This window comes from Dissoconium aciculare, assembly GCF_010015565.1.
Source record: "Dissoconium aciculare CBS 342.82 unplaced genomic scaffold K489scaffold_3, whole genome shotgun sequence".
Lineage (NCBI taxonomy): Eukaryota > Fungi > Ascomycota > Dothideomycetes > Mycosphaerellales > Dissoconiaceae > Dissoconium > Dissoconium aciculare.
In genome coordinates this window covers 966,082-981,131 of record NW_022984953.1, presented here as the reverse complement: position 1 = coordinate 981,131, position 15,050 = coordinate 966,082, and the positions used below count along the sequence as shown (strand labels likewise).

The 15,050-nt window shown below is 52.7% G+C and overlaps 6 protein-coding genes across 6 annotated transcripts; 1 reads left to right on the top strand and 5 right to left on the bottom strand.

Annotated features, from left to right (window-relative positions):
• Nucleotides 1-269: 269 nt before the first annotated feature.
• Nucleotides 270-1,085, bottom strand: K489DRAFT_299873 (uncharacterized protein; the record flags this gene model as incomplete). The annotated part of the gene is made up of 1 exon (XM_033600391.1): nt 270-1,085. A coding segment is annotated over one exon (816 nt), but the record flags the coding sequence as incomplete, so codon positions are not given.
• A 1,210-nt stretch (nt 1,086-2,295) lies between these two features.
• On the bottom strand, nt 2,296-2,892 carry K489DRAFT_368327 (uncharacterized protein; the record flags this gene model as incomplete). The annotated part of the gene is made up of 3 exons (XM_033602938.1): nt 2,296-2,591; nt 2,620-2,798; nt 2,840-2,892. 3 exons carry the CDS (start codon nt 2,890-2,892, stop codon nt 2,296-2,298), a joined length of 528 nt encoding a protein of 175 aa, XP_033462168.1.
• An 812-nt stretch (nt 2,893-3,704) lies between these two features.
• Nucleotides 3,705-4,816, bottom strand: K489DRAFT_407830 (uncharacterized protein; the record flags this gene model as incomplete). Its single annotated transcript, XM_033607407.1, has 3 exons — nt 3,705-3,746; nt 3,810-3,868; nt 3,937-4,816. The coding sequence occupies 3 exons, from the start codon at nt 4,814-4,816 to the stop codon at nt 3,705-3,707; spliced, it is 981 nt and encodes a 326-aa protein (XP_033462167.1).
• Nucleotides 4,817-8,106: 3,290 nt separating this feature from the next.
• K489DRAFT_377674 (RecQ mediated genome instability protein Rmi1) lies at nt 8,107-9,176 on the bottom strand. Its single transcript, XM_033604211.1, has one exon. It carries the CDS (start codon nt 9,086-9,088, stop codon nt 8,363-8,365), a length of 726 nt encoding a protein of 241 aa, XP_033462166.1. The 5' UTR covers nt 9,089-9,176; the 3' UTR covers nt 8,107-8,362.
• A 126-nt stretch (nt 9,177-9,302) lies between these two features.
• Nucleotides 9,303-13,629, top strand: K489DRAFT_377673 (uncharacterized protein). The gene has a single exon (XM_033604210.1). It carries the CDS (start codon nt 9,541-9,543, stop codon nt 13,351-13,353), a length of 3,813 nt encoding a protein of 1,270 aa, XP_033462165.1. The 5' UTR covers nt 9,303-9,540; the 3' UTR covers nt 13,354-13,629.
• A 528-nt stretch (nt 13,630-14,157) lies between these two features.
• K489DRAFT_314712 (uncharacterized protein) lies at nt 14,158-14,937 on the bottom strand (the record flags this gene model as incomplete). Its single annotated transcript, XM_033601037.1, has 1 exon — nt 14,158-14,937. One exon carries the CDS (start codon nt 14,935-14,937, stop codon nt 14,158-14,160), a length of 780 nt encoding a protein of 259 aa, XP_033462164.1.
• Nucleotides 14,938-15,050: the final 113 nt, after the last annotated feature.

Genomic DNA, 15,050 nt, shown 5'->3' with positions numbered 1-15,050 from the left:
TCGCCATCTCCCTCAACAGAGACGGTAGCAGTATCGTTGGTCATTTGCGACTCCGCTTTCTCCGCCCGATACTTCTGTCCCAGGGCAACCATGACATCCTTCTGATTCGACCCGGCGGGTAGCCCAGCCTTGACCTCTGCGAAGTGCTTCTTTACATAGGCGGCATACCCTCCCTTTGCTGCCGCCTCGTTTCCTGTACCACCGCTCGTACCGGCTGCAGCGCTACCCCTGGGCACTGGGCGAATCTGCACCAGAGTGCTCTTGCACCGCCCACACTTATGTCTCTTCACATCGATAGAGCGGCTGTGGCGTTGGAATTCTTGATCGCAGTCCTCGCCACTGCAGCGCCAAAGGTACTTGTACTCGATCTCGTATGAATGCTTGGTGGTTACGTGGACGCCACGAGCCGCGAAGGCGGCGGTGCAGAGCCGGCCCCAGCGCTGGAACTCGGCGCCGTGTGGTCGATCCTTGATGCCGGTAACGAGGAAGTTGGCGAGATGGCAGAATTCGTGGGCGATGACGTTGAGGAGGCGGGGAGCGTCGGTGATGATTTTAGTTGACAGCTCGATGGTGGCATGGTCTTTCGTTGTTGTAGCTGAGGTGTCGTCTGATGAGGCCTGGAGATCCGTAGATCTGTCTGCTTTTGTGCTGGGTTTTGTGCTTCGTTCCCGTCGCCAATTGGCACGACCAGCGGTCGTGGTCAGCGTCTTACTCCAGATCAATTTGACTCCTCCAGTACTCGCAGTGAGCTCGGCAACTTTGTTGTTGGTGATCCTCTGATCGAGCTCTGCAAGAAATGACTCCGCCAGATCTTGCTTGGTCGCATCAAAGTCCTTTTTCGCCTTGAGGTTCGCCTTGACAGGACTTTGCAGCTTGTTGGCTCGTGGAGTCGAGGGGTCTTCATCCTGAGATTGCTTGGCTTTGCGGGGTGACTTCAGCACTTTTTGAGGAGAGAACTGATCGTTCCATTCGTTTACGGCGTCGCTAGCCCAGAACATATCCAGACTCGGGCGACCTGGTGGTGTAGGTATCCGTGTCTTTCGCTTTGAAGGTGACTGTAATCGAGACTTTGAGGGGGACTCCGGAGCCGGTGGAGTACTGGGTCGAGATAGGCCTTGGCTCTTGTAAAGTCTAGGAGGTGAGAAGCGAACCACTGCCTCGACGTTCTCCTTGTCAGACGAACTTCCTGGGCGTGAGTCAAGGGGTGGCATCCTCTGAGAGCTGTCTAGCAGTGAGGATGGGCTCCCGATGGAGGTGGAGGCGGCAAACATGCTCAGCGCTTGGAGGTCCTTCTCAAGGTCGTCCATTCCTGATTGCGATTCCGGAATACAGGGCTCACTTGGTGTTTCTTGGTTGCATTGATGCTGTCCATGAGGCTTTGACTCAAGAATAACCGACAAGTCACTCGCATCAAGGTTGAGTCTCAAGTTGGCTGACATGGACCCGAGCACCTTCCTTTGCAGTAGATCACTCTCTTCATCACTTGAGTCCTCGTTGAGGCTGCTCAGTGGCTTCGAGGGCGTTTCCCGAAGTTGCAAGAATCGCCGCGGCGTCGGTCGTGATAAGCGCTCATTACTGGGAAGCAATTCGACATTTCCGAGGTGTTTCGACGCACTGAGAGGAGCCAAGGTGATTTGTTTTCTTCGTACTGTCATTGGAGTCTTTTTCTTGAGGATGAATCTGCGAGGAGTGCTTGACACGTTGGCTTCTTCGTCGCTTGAATCTTCCAGCATTTTCCCTCGAGCTGCTGGAGCTCTTTTTTGATTTTGATCATTGTCGCTGCCAGCAATGTCGGATGTGCTCAACGGTGTATCTTCTGTCGGTGCCGCTGCTGCAACGCTGGGTTCATTGCGTATGCGAGCCATGTTGTTTATCGATTTAAATTCGCTGAACAAGGATGTGTCGAAGGTACAACTGCAAATGGTTCTTGCCACACTGCTTTCACGAAAAGTTGTAGGTAATACACATGTATTCTATGTTCACCTGTGTCGCAGGCGCTGGTGCCCCGTTTCGGGCAGCTTGTTTGGCGTGGGCGCGTTGCCGAGCAACGGCGGCTGGCCGTCTCACATATTCCTGCTGCCCGCCAAAGTCATGACAGGCGGTCCATTGAAAGTGCAGCTATTTTTATATCACCCATTGCTGTGAACCTCAAAGAAACAATCTCATACTGTAATAAGTAAAGGGCATCTCCAGTCACTGCGATTATCTTCCTCTTCTATTGCCAGATATTGTAAGCATGGAGGCGGCAGCAAACACATGCGCATGCCGCCGTGCGAATAATGATGGCGGCGAACCCTAAGCACTCTTCTGCGACCGCACCACGTAAACTCCTTGCTGCGACTTCGCGCTCGGAGAACGTCTTTGAGTAGATTTACAGGATTCACAAAGTAACGGAGCCATGTCTGGTGCGAAACCATTTTGCCACGTCGGTCGTAACGGAGGCGCAACCATCTGGGAAGCCGTCCTTCCCGATCTATCCGAACAGATGATCATCCCACGCTCGGAGCCAGGCGGTCCGGTGACGATGACTGGAAAGTTCACGTCGTCTAGCCTTCCAACATCGGCTGACAGGCCGCCGATAAAGCTCAACGCTGGGCGCCTTAACAGCCAAGATCTCACCGGGCTGAAACTTGCTTCCCTTGAGTTTCCAAGTCTGCGGTGCACCGCTCAATCCTTCTGGGTTGCGACCAACGAGTGCACCAGTGAAGGCTGTTTTGCGACTTGAGTTTCCCGCTAGGGCATCGGAAGTTCTTATCCGGAGACACTTGTAGCCCTGGAGAGCACGGAAGATAAAGCATCTTTGCTGACCGCAGTACGGTTCCATCGGAAGGTTACATACCTCGAGCGCAGGGATGGTGATGACGACCACGTCGTCGAGTCATGCTTGGGCATGGTCGGTGTTGATATCCCTTCCCTCGCTGCAGTCGCAACTGCCTCGCTAAGCCTTCTACCGGGAATGGATAAATGTAAGGGCCTTGGGATCTTCGGCTAAATCATGCCAGGATGAACAGGCACCCACCTATCTTTGAGAGGCGTCCGTGGCCTAGGGTTCTGTGGCTGGTGTAATTTTTCTGAAGGAATATCTGCTGAGGACGAATATGGCAAAACTGCGCCAATGGCGATTGCGACGCGACTGATATATGCCATGATCGAGTCATATTGGAGCTACTGTACGCGGCATGCTCTGTCAACAGCAATGGTGGCATGCGCAGCTGCATCTTCACACAAAGCAGAGATATGAGTGGACGGCTTCGCAAGATGTTTTCGTGCGCGGTAGTAATATTCCTGATTGGGAGAAATAATTAAGAACCTAGAACTGATTGTAACTGTGGGCCAAGTGGACCATCCACAAGTTGAAAGTGGTATAGTGCTGGTCTGTAAAAGCCGCTCAAAGAAATGCAAAGGTCTGTCTATATAGATCACAGTCGTGTTCATGCTCGTCCGGCGAGCCACGTGAAAACGTTGGCGATTGGCCAGTCATGAAAAGGTATCGAAAAGCAGTCATCAAGGCCTCCACAAATTATTGTGATCCTTCTTTGCGCTGGCGAAAATGCTTCGACTGAATAATATTATGAAAAAAGAAGTAAGCATTGTCGAAATGCTGTCCGGGCGCCATCGAGGCGTAGACTGTGTGCTGGCTTGAGGGTGAACGGTGAACGGTGAACGGTCGAACCTGTCGATTCCGTGGGGCTTATGTTTTGATATCACGGAAGCCGTCGGTTGTGGATACGTTTGACGTGATCTCTCTGTGCCCAATGTCAGTATTGATATTTGATCCATGCAACGAGAGCATTGAGAATTGAACTTACCATGTTGTCAACGCGACTGAATATCTTGGTGCAACCTTTGAATGTACATTGGACTTTGGCTAAGAAAGTTGTCAGCGCATTCTGTCAACTATCAAGGGCTCTCGAGATGCAGGATTGATTGACTCACGATTGTGCTTGGTCTCGTGCCGAAGAAGGTCCTTTCTGCTCGAGAAACCTCCGCCTGTCGCCTTGGCACATCCGGCATGACTGCAGAACAGCGTCTTCGTGTGTCGCTTGTAGTGCTTCCGCAAGTCACATGCACGGAAGAAAGTAGACTGCGATGTACAACCAGGGTGTGCGCACGACCATGTCCCGTCCCTGGGGTTCCTGAACCCCCATTTGGCCATCTCACTCGCTTGAGGGCCAGCCACTGGTGTCATAGGCGAAGATGCTCCAGCTGACAATGATCGAGGCTGCGTTGACGAGCTGACGCTAGTACTCAACGACATAGGTTGAAGTGAGTGAAACCGTCGAGGGGTAGTCGAGACAAGTTGCCCACCATGGACCTCTTGTGTTTGTGACGGCAGCGGCAAAAACCCAGCCTCGACTCGTGGTTGATAATTATTCATGTCCGGCACTTGCAACAACGATCCATCAATAGGTGTCGCCATCTCTAGGGGCGTAAATGTGTAGTTGGAGTGAGCGCTGGGAGAGTGCCATGATTGCGTTGTCGGCGGCAGCGGTGGTGCTGGTTGCTGGTGGTTTAGATGTTGATATTGTTGCTCTTGCTGATGTTGATGGTGTTGTTGTTGATGCTGGTCATGGTCATGGTGATGTTGCTGTGGTTGTGATAGAAGTTGATATTGTTGCTGATACGGTGCGAACATGGGCCATGGATAGTACAGCGCTTGTGGTTGGGAGAAAGTTCCTCGCTCCAACGAGCCAGCGGTCAAGGCGTCCGGCGCGTTGCCCGTCGTTGGGGTTGGCATCTGGGAGTTTGGAAACGATTGGTCGTGTTGACGACGTCCAGATTCAGAGCCGTCTCCGGCCGCTGAAAACTCCGCCATGATGGTCGACTCCAGGTCGAAGAATCGTGAGAGTTCGTGGGCCGAGTCACGCCTTTGTAAATGCGGCACGGATATGAATGGTGACATCCCCTAGTTAGTACCAATGTTGTGAGTGGACATGAATCTGTATGCGATCATGATGTTCAGGGTGCGAAATGTAAAGGAAAACAGAAAGGTGGCGAATATCGATAGGTGTCGGAAGAGCATGGGTAGACAGTGAAGGTTTAAGGCGCCTGAGGGTATGATGAACGGAGTTGGAGTCATCGACATACCTTCGAGATCGTGCTGGCCCCAGTGTCGATTTTGGGTAGGCTTGAGGGTGATGATTGCATTTGGATGGGAGTGAGTCCCAAAAGACACTCAGCTGTTCCGAATAGGGAAAGGTGATGGATGAGGGCAGTCGATGAACCGGCCATCTGTCGCGTGCGATTGGTTTAAGCGATCTGCAAGGTGGAGTTGGGCCTGCGACACTATATATCTTGGAGAGCAGGCCTGAATCCAAAGTGATCGGAAAGAATGAGATGTTGAAAAAAGACCCTGGTTCGAGATATGTCGAGGAACGATGTTCAAAATAAGCATGAGTAAGATGGAGGCACGAGTGGGTGGCCATGACATACTTCACGGACTACTTCTAGAAGAATGTGAACGAAGACTTGCATTGAGGGACAACTTAGTCGAGGCCGGGCCCGCACGGCCAGTCCGAGTCCACCGACTCGCGATGTCCGCGAGTGGGCGGGTCCTACACATGCCGGGGAGTACATATGGGCAGAGCACCGAGTGACTGGATCTGGAGTAGTCAGATGCTCCTGATCGAGCTTCGGCAGGGCGGCCGGTGGACCGAGACTCGCCCACGCTCTGGGTGACGACATGGGAGATCCTGTTACAAGTATGACTGGTTTCATGCGAGAGAAAAGTCGAGGTCAATCTGGACATTCATTGGTCGACGTTGTATTGCCCATCTGCCAGTGTAGGACTAAAGGGCCACCAAGAGGCTTCCGACACATTCTAATGCGGAGTATATGCGGTCGTGCCGCAGCCGCGATTGTAGCCGCAGGGGTCGCCGAGATTCAAGGACTTGATTGTGCCCGATCGATGCTGACGGCTTGATGGCGGAGGGCTACGATCGAGTTGCATCTCGAGAATGGAGTGATTTTGGGGAAGGCGGCGGAACGTAAAGCTCCACAGATACCTCTCGGGGAGCGCGAGGAAACCCTCGCGTTCACACCAAGATGGCTTCTCGCACAGAGTAGGCGCAGTCGCGCATGTGAGCGTCATTTCCCATAGTGGACATCCGGCAACTTGATCTGAGTCCCTTACAGAAGCAGACGAGAGGGCTTGCCGAAAGGGAAGTGTTCCTCGTTGCAAGTGTACACCATCGACGACAGAGGAGGTTAGCTTGTGGCTGATTCACGTCAGATTGGGGCCAAAAGGTTGTTGATAGTAAGTTGTCCGGGCCGGCACGCGCCGCGGGAGGGAGGGCGGCCTCAGGGCACGCCGCATCAAGAAACGGTGATTTCCAAGGTTTTCAATCTTTAGCCCACCTGGGCAGTTGAGAGACTGGAGCTTTGCGGCTTTGGCCGACTAGAGCCCTTCCATTTCGGAGCACGTGCTGTTTGGCCTTGTCACAGAAAGTGGTCAGAATCAATGGCACAACATCTCATCATCCGCACACACTATCCGTACCGTTGACTTTTACCCACACTATGAGAAATAGTGGAGGTGTAAGACGCATTTGAGCGAACATTCGCTCGGCAATGACCGCGATCAGCATCGCCCTGTCCGCTTCTTCTTCGTGTACCTTGATCGTGAACATTCATCACACTGTGGATCCACGATGATGCCAATTTAGAAATCTCATACTCTCCAATTGACAAGCATCGCATCATGGCACTCGTCACGGATTGCGCGATACACACGTGGTCGGATGACTTCGTCAGCCATTCATCTGTCTCTTATCTCACCTACCTGGGTAGGGACCCAGGTAGGTCTGTTCAGATCATTCCAGTGCTTGCACGTGGACGGGGACTACTGTACAAGAGGAGCTAGGTACATTTCGAATTCCGGCATATGCATGTTTCTCAAGCGAGCAGTGCTGCATTCTATGGTTGTAATATAATTCTGCTTGTCTCTCGATTGCGGCGATCATTGCGCGGTGAGGTGGACGACACCCTCCGCCCCGAAGGTCTTCATATCGCTTCATCCTGGCTCTATCGCATGCCTGCGCCGAGATGATGCGGGCTCAGCATGGCCCGAGTCATCTCGCACAATGCACACGTAATGTCTTACCAGCATCATCGCACCATCAATGTCTTCGTTTGCGATGCACCTTCCGTTTGCGATATCATGTACAGATGGCCAATGAGCAACCGTCGCAAGAGGGCTTCAACTTCGAATTTCTGCTCGCTTCCTCACGAACCTGCAGGAAGGATTGCGAGTGATTCCGCCTTTTGCTCGCGCTCGGCCGAGGCCACCATCATTCATTTACTCATGCACGTTCCCGACCAGTTCTCAAGGAATGTGGTTGTCGTCCCAAAGCCTATCTGGGACGATTGGCGGATCAAGCGCGAGAAGATCATGCTTTAAACGTCCATGGAGCATGCACCGTCTTCGCCAAAAGGAGCACCGCACGCAGGCACTTGACAACCTTCCCATGTGTGGGATGCATGGTGCAATCCACAGGGAGAAGACGGTGAAAAGCTTCGCGATCCTTCGGACAGACCTTCACCGCATGGATATGTTTACCAATTGTGCATCGGACCTCGTATGGAATGGTGATTTGCTAGGCGTCCACAGGGCAATGTAAAAGGGACATACAGTGTCATGCATGCGGGTGGAGTTGTCAATGTTCAGCTCAAACTAGCGGCTAATTCATTGGCCAACCAGCAACCAAAAACGTTGGCTTCCTGAATCTTTTCCACAGCCCCACGGTCCACATTCTGCCAGGGCGGCACTTGGCCATGTGAGGCCGCTCCCGCTTGAAATAAGACTACTGTACTACTGCACCGTACAATAACCATGGATGGTTGCTAACATCTCCCGTGGGCCCATGTCCGTCGTCATCACCACAGGAAGACAATCCGATCGCGAAGCTTCCCCCGGCGCACGCCGCTCCACGGCGAAGTGGCATTATCGTAGCAGCCGGACCGGTATGCGCGATGCTCCCCCACGACATGTGTGATTCGTGGCCTCTGCGGCATACGCGTTTCGTAGACTCATCGACCAAAATTATACAGCACTATGCTCTACCAAGGACAGCGGCCGAAGCCACCTTGATCGAATGAGAATACAGCAGAGCAGTAATTGCGGTCCAGTGATTTCAATGAGTATCAACTATTGGAGCTGGCACTAAGATTTCGTTGTCAGAGGCGCATCCATGACCGGCGTCGATTTGACTTGCGCGCTCATTTCGCGCATGACGTACGATTGTACAGTCTCATGATGAGAAAGATGTAGCCAGAATAATACTCGTCGCAAACGCTTCCTGTGACCCATCATCTCTACTGACGCGTCGAACCTTCGCTGCAATGCCCAGCATTTCGAAAGTCATCAGCCCAGACTTTCGGTCCAGCCAGCCCTGCCTTTCAACACGCCTTTACGGTCGTCCCTCCATTTCTTGTCCCAAGCATCAATCTTACCTCCCAGGATTTCTACGTTTGATGGTGTCAAAAGCAGTGTTCCTCGAGCGACGTTCACGTTTCGCAGGATGAGCTTCGTGCCAATGGAAGAAGCAACGTTGATCTCACGTAGATTTTCGCTCTCCATGGCATACGCTGTGCGACCTGATGCGTCTTGCAGGAGCAATTTATGAGGGCCGTCTGACAGCGTTTTGACAGCAGGTGTCGACCGAGTGCCTTGCATCTCATCTTCGTCGGTCGGCACGGCTCGAATGATCTCTCTTCCACGCGTGGTCTCGCCTCTGTCCTCCATTTCGATCGCTTCTACTTGGCTCCACCTGCTACGACCAATGTCCTCGATATCGAGAATCTGAACGAGAATAGGGCCACGGATCAAAAGCTGGGCCGTATTGGGGTTAGAAACATCGCTTGGCAGGATCGACTGCGTCGTCGACTGTACAGAAGTCGTAATGTCTGAAGCCAGCATGCGAAACAGTACGGTTTTTTGTAGTCCCAGAATTGACGCATTCGGCTTCAATGTAGACAAAACACTGTCAAGCCACTGTCCCGTTGGCGGAACATGCTTCGATGTCAAGAATGATAGGATTGCCGTTTGAGTATCTGCGAGGCCAGAAGTGGAAGGCACTGTAGAAGACATCGTCTTCACATGTTCTCACAGCCGATCGTTATTCAGGTCGTACATGATTCTGTATCATCGATACCTGATGTTCGCCATGATACAATAATCCATTCTTGGTTCAACAGATGTCCAAATGAGTAGGGCCCTTTGACGTGTGTGTTCATGGCCCGTGCCCATATCAACTTTAAATTTCGCGTCTCAGGCAGAAAGTACCCTATACTAGACGCGTTGGCGGAAGATCTGGGCAGCGAATGTTTTGAGTGAGTGTAGGACTACATCGATCACGCAACAGGGCGAAGACATATCAGTCAGTCGCCCGGCTCTCGTGGTATTCAAATCAATTAGCGAGTGCCCAACCATCAACACCCTATCTTTGCGATCACCAAGACGACCAGCGAGCTCAACACATCATGAATTAGCATCGAAACAGCCCATGGAATGAGCGGTCGGCATCATAATTACACACCATCATGGAAGCTACACCGCGCATGAGGAGCGCGTTCCCAATGACACCGGCGAGGAGTCCGGATTCGCGAGCGCGTCGATTCGAGCAGCAGTCAAGCTCGTCCTCATCGAAACAACCACTACCACAAATTCCCACCTTGAGCGCCGCACCAAGCACCGCCTCGACCGATCCTTTGATACCAGAAAATTACATTGACGCCCCATCACAACGACTATATGCTGTTGCCCTTTGGACGGCGATATGGGCATGGCATATTTACGACTTTTCGCGACTGCAAGAGGAGGATGAGCAAAGCCTGTGGCTTTGTTTGAAGTTCCTCTTTGTGGATGGACTATTCCTGTATGGATTGCCGTCGCTCAGGATACCATGGTTATCATGGAGCACGGGTACCATGACTCTGATATTTCTGGGTCATGCTCTGATCGATTTCATGTTCGCATTCAGAGTGTCAATACCGATCGGAGCTGGTCTCACGGTCCTGGCTAGAAGTGTTTGGGGCGCATATGAGATTGCTTTGAATGAGCGGAACGTAAACAGAGAATCGATTGTCTTCAACGACACTTTGATCTTGGGACGACAAGTGGTCAACATCCTCCCGGAGGGCTCGGCCATTCTAAATCCGAAGCGGGACTCTTTCTGCCTTGACGCAACCCGTACGGAGATCAGGCTACCGATTGTGATCAACGCGACCAATCCCATTGGAATGGAGATCTTGCGCATCGATTTGGAGACGCAAGCAAACGAAACTTTGTCGATCAGCAAATCACAGATTAAGCAGATGCACAAGGATGCATCGAGGCTACTGTCGTACAGCGAGGATATCAACGAACCGAAAACCTTGTTTTTCCCAGTCAAGAAACCTGGTTTGTATGTCCTCGCGAAGGTTGTCGACGAATCCAACCTCGAAGTTTCTCGGAAAAAGCTTGCACATACCGTGGTGGTCCCATGTCCTAAGGCTGCTATTCTACCCTCACCATCAGACATGTGTTCTGGCGAGCTTTCCAACGTCGAACTTTTGGTCACTGGAACACCGCCCATGAAGGTCAAATATCGCAAAATGGTCAATCAAGCGACTCAGGATGCAACGTTTGAGAGCATTCAGCCTGAAGACCTGGTTTCACCTCTAATCAAACAGGATCATGGTGCTTTGGCCATTCCCAATCGTGTGGACGTGTCATGGGCCAAGACTCGAGATGTCCGTGTGCCTTTGAGTGAGAGCCTTACGACTCCTGGCAAATGGGTGTATGCGATTGATGAGGTCACCGACGGCTTCGGTAACAGCATACGATATTCTGATCGCGATCAAGATTCGCAGTCTAAGCACCCGACCAAAGCAGCCCATTTGCATCAAGTCATTACAGTACACAATAGGCCAAGCGTCCACATGCAAGGATGCAGTGCCCAACATCCACTCAAGGTCGCTAAGGGACGTGTCGCTGACTTGCCTCTCCAATACCGAATCAGCCACGATGGCGAATTATCAAGCGCAGCTCACCACATCGAGTACCTCTTCAGTCCTCAGGATTCCATGCCTGGAACGGGAGAGCATGCTGCGGCTCCTAGCCAGAAGAAGGTCTCGCTGAAAGATCCGAAGCAGGCGTTGCAGATCAAAGAGCCCGGCCTGTACACGATCACGGGAATTTCCACAGATTTCTGTGCGGGTGAGGTTCTCGAACCTGCGTCTTGCTCACTGCTCAATCCGCCAGAGCCAGACTTCGCAATGTCGAATGAACCGATGTTTGATAAATGTGCTGGCAACCCAATTGGTCTACGTGTGGACCTCGATTTGGTTGGCACTCCTCCATTTGAGATCAAGGTTCGAACACACAAGCGTGGCGTGAATCACCATAGAATGGAGACTTACAAAGCGTCCGGTCTCCGCTATCAAATGTCGTTCGAGCCAAATGTCGACGGACATTGGACGTACGAATTCGTCGAAATCAGCGATGCTGTCTATAAAAAGGTTCCGATCAAGGGTAAAGTGCTCAGTCAGGATGTGAAGCCTGCAGCATCTGCCAAGTTTGCTTCCAGAGATCTACTGGAGACCTGTATCGACGAGAAAGCTCACTTCGACTTGACACTGTTCGGAGAAGCGCCTTTCACCGTGGAATGGGAACTTGTCCATGGTGGAAGGAGATTAAGGAATACCCAGAATAACATCACGTCTCGGCTCACGAGCTTAGAGACAGTGCCTCTGACGAGCGGAGGGGACTACACACTTGCACTCGTCAGTGTGACTGACGGCATGGGCTGCAAGGAGTTCTTGGATGACGAAGCCAAGATCTCAGTGCGACAACAAAAGCCCAAGGTTGGATTCGGACTCATCAACGGCCATCGTACTGCGCAAACGTTGGAAGGCCAGGCAGTGGAGCTTCCGCTACGCATCTCTGCCGGCGAACGTCCTTGGACGGTCAAATACACAGACACCAACGGTATCGAGAAGACGATTCGTGCAAGCGATCCCAACGACAATGTTCTAGTCGAGGCAGAGGGCACTTATGAGCTCACGGGACTATCCGACTCCCTCTGTCCCGGAGTTGTGGATGAAGCTGCGCGGAAATTCGAAGTTTCCTGGGTAGCACGACCCGAGTGGCGTATCGCACCCCAAGACATCAAGGAAAAACAAGGCAGTACCATAATCAAAAATGATGTCTGCGAGGGCGATGAAGACGCGATCGAGCTTCTCTTCAAGGGTGCTCCACCTTACCAAATGTCTTATGTTCAAACGGTCAAACTTGACCACGGAGTCGCAGCTCCAAAGACTCAGGACATTCGAGCTGCTATCAATGTGGCCCCCATGCGCATGGATACCTCGCAAGCTGGCACTTATGACTACAAATTCATCAAGCTTGGCGATGTCAATTATGACCATAGCTCCAAACATTTCACACCGGCCTCAGTCAGACAGAGAGTCCACGCCCGTCCGACAGCCGCATTCGCTGATCCTGGCAGGACGTATGGTTTCTGCTCGGTCGAGTCTGAAGGAGAAGAGGTCATCCCTGTGACACTGCATGGACAACCACCATTTGAGCTGGAAGTCGAGATCAAGCATTTTGGATCTGTCCGACCAGAGCTGGTCACGTACCACGACATCATTACCAATACCCACAATATTCGCATCCCTCACAGTCGACTCCATCTCGGAAAATCTGCCGTCTCTCTCCGCCGTGTCAGCGACTCTCGCGGTTGCAGCCGCAGTCTCGATAGCTCTGCGCCGCGCGTGCAGATCTCTGTTCACGACGCCCCCGCCATCACACCGCTCGAGACTTCAGAAGACTTTTGCGTGGGCGACCGCATCAATTTCGGCCTCTCTGGTGTCGCACCTTTCAACGTCTTCTACACCTTCGATGGCGCTGCCCGCAAAGCCGCCGTCTCGTCAGGCAACACCTTCCGCCGATTGGCCGAGAAGCCTGGTGTCTTCGTCGTCACAGGCCTACAAGACAGCGCATCCAACTGCCGCGCGGCCACACAGCTCACCAAGCGTATCCATGGCATGCCTTCAGTGCGCGTATCCAAGGGCAAAGACGCGTACATTGACATCCATGAGGGTAGCGAGGCCGAGATCCTCTTCGAATTCGGCGGCGTGCCGCCCTTTGAGTTTACATATATTCGTACCTCGAACACGGAGAAGGGCGGCAAGAAGGGCGTGGTCTTAGATATGAAGACCGCGGTGTCGGAAGACTACTCGATGAAGATCGCGGCCAGCGAGGGCGGAACGTACGAAGTCGTGGCCATCAAGGACGCCCATTGTGCTTATACCAAGCCGGGCGTCCGCGTGCCGGATAAGAAGGAGAGGAACAAACGGCTCACTTATTGAGCCCGCGAGATGTATGTATAGACAAAGGGGGAAAAGAGATGGGAGGCACATAGACTTGTGTGTCTGTATGTGCATGCTGGTGATTTGCATGGCGAAGGCGTTTTAATTGGAGCAGGATACCTCAGTCTGAAGAGCGAAGTTTTTGTATGTGTGATGTGCTCGTCTGAAACTCAAGATTCGTTGTACGGAATAGCGACTGTGTTGTGCACACTACAGCTTTGTTCTATCGTAAGATTTACATCGTCTTCGTCGAAGGCCATCGTGGGCCGACAAGGAGCTCGTTACATGATCCGAAGTGATCGACCAGAGTCAGCACTCTAGCTCATCTCCTTTACCTCTCCGTGGCAAGATACATCGCAACATGGCTAGTCCTTTGCAAGATCGTATCGAACGACACCCTTGATGAATGTCGTGAAAGGCGGAGAGCTTGTCAGCATTCTCTATGGTACACCGGGCGTAGCGACCGACCGACGCCCGCTAAAATGGGTGTTGCTTTGCGGCGATCGCAAGACACAACTTCTTCCATGCAGGGAAATACCTCCGGCGCGACACGCATCTGACTATGTGTGCAATCGTGCTTCTCGGTCGCAAGTGTCGCTTCAAACGCCATCGCCATCTCGAACTCTTTAGTTGGAGTGAACGCGGCGTAGAGATAAACGCGCTTCGGGGCCGATTCCTCAGCTTCAGAAGGCACTCTGGCCTAAACGTCTCGCGTTGGCCCTTGCGGCGGGCTGATTGGACACTTCAGATTCACAGTTTCGTTGTGTGTGTGTGTGTGTGTGTGTGTGTGTGCGACGCCAACGCTCAGCCTGAATCCTCCTTTTTCAGTGCCTCCAGGCATGCCTGACGGACTTCCTCCGTGCCCTTCACGCCCTCCCACTTCGACAAGATCTCCGATATTTCCTGCCACTCCGCCTCAGCAGCATCGCGCTGATCGTCCTCCACCAGCTCGCGGATCCGATCTGGAGCTCCGAGAACCCAACGCACGCTTTCCTGCTGCTTGCGCTTCGTGGCCAGGGCGACGGAGGCGGAAGGATCGGTGCGGAGGTTGGATTTACTCAGATCCGCAGAAAGTCGGGCCGCGGTCTCGGCAATGTGTCCGATCGCGGGACTCAGCGTGCTCGTCGTTGGTGTCATAGGATCCATCCTTTCTCGCATGTTGCGGATCGTGTCCGTCGCCGCGATCAACTTGGAGTAGTTGTCGTAGACCAGAGCCTTCTTTTCGCCGTCCAGGGAGAAGATGTCGCTCACTAGACCGGCTTCAACTCGTAGGACCGCCTCGAGAGACTCATGGCTCAGTAGTCGCTCGACATACGCTTCTGGATCGAAGCCTGGCTTGTCGAGCTCGCTCTCTTGCTCGCCATCGAAGGTGGGAACGGTAAGACCATCTTGGGAAGGTGCTTCGTTATCCTTCTTGATGTTGTAGTAGTCGCGAAGTGCGGATCTGTTTCGTCGTAGGGCAGCTCTTTCTGCTGCAGATGGATTGGCGCGCGCAGTCGTCGAGGTGATCGTGGTGTCTGTCGATCCCGAATTACGCCGCGAGGAGGAAGCTATCGAAGGTCGAGGCGAGGCGATGGTAGACATGTTGAGATCGACACTATGGATTATTCTTTTGTGAGATCAAGCGACTGAGAACCATCGGAGCGCGCTGACACGTATTGTCTCGTCAGCAGCATACCGGCTGTCCCTTGGAGGTT

Coding starts and splice junctions, on each gene's coding strand:
- K489DRAFT_377674 (XM_033604211.1), bottom strand. CDS start 9,088: ATGTCTTCTACAGTGCCTTCCACTTCTGGCCTCGCAGATACTCAAACG.
- K489DRAFT_377673 (XM_033604210.1), top strand. CDS start 9,541: ATGGAAGCTACACCGCGCATGAGGAGCGCGTTCCCAATGACACCGGCG.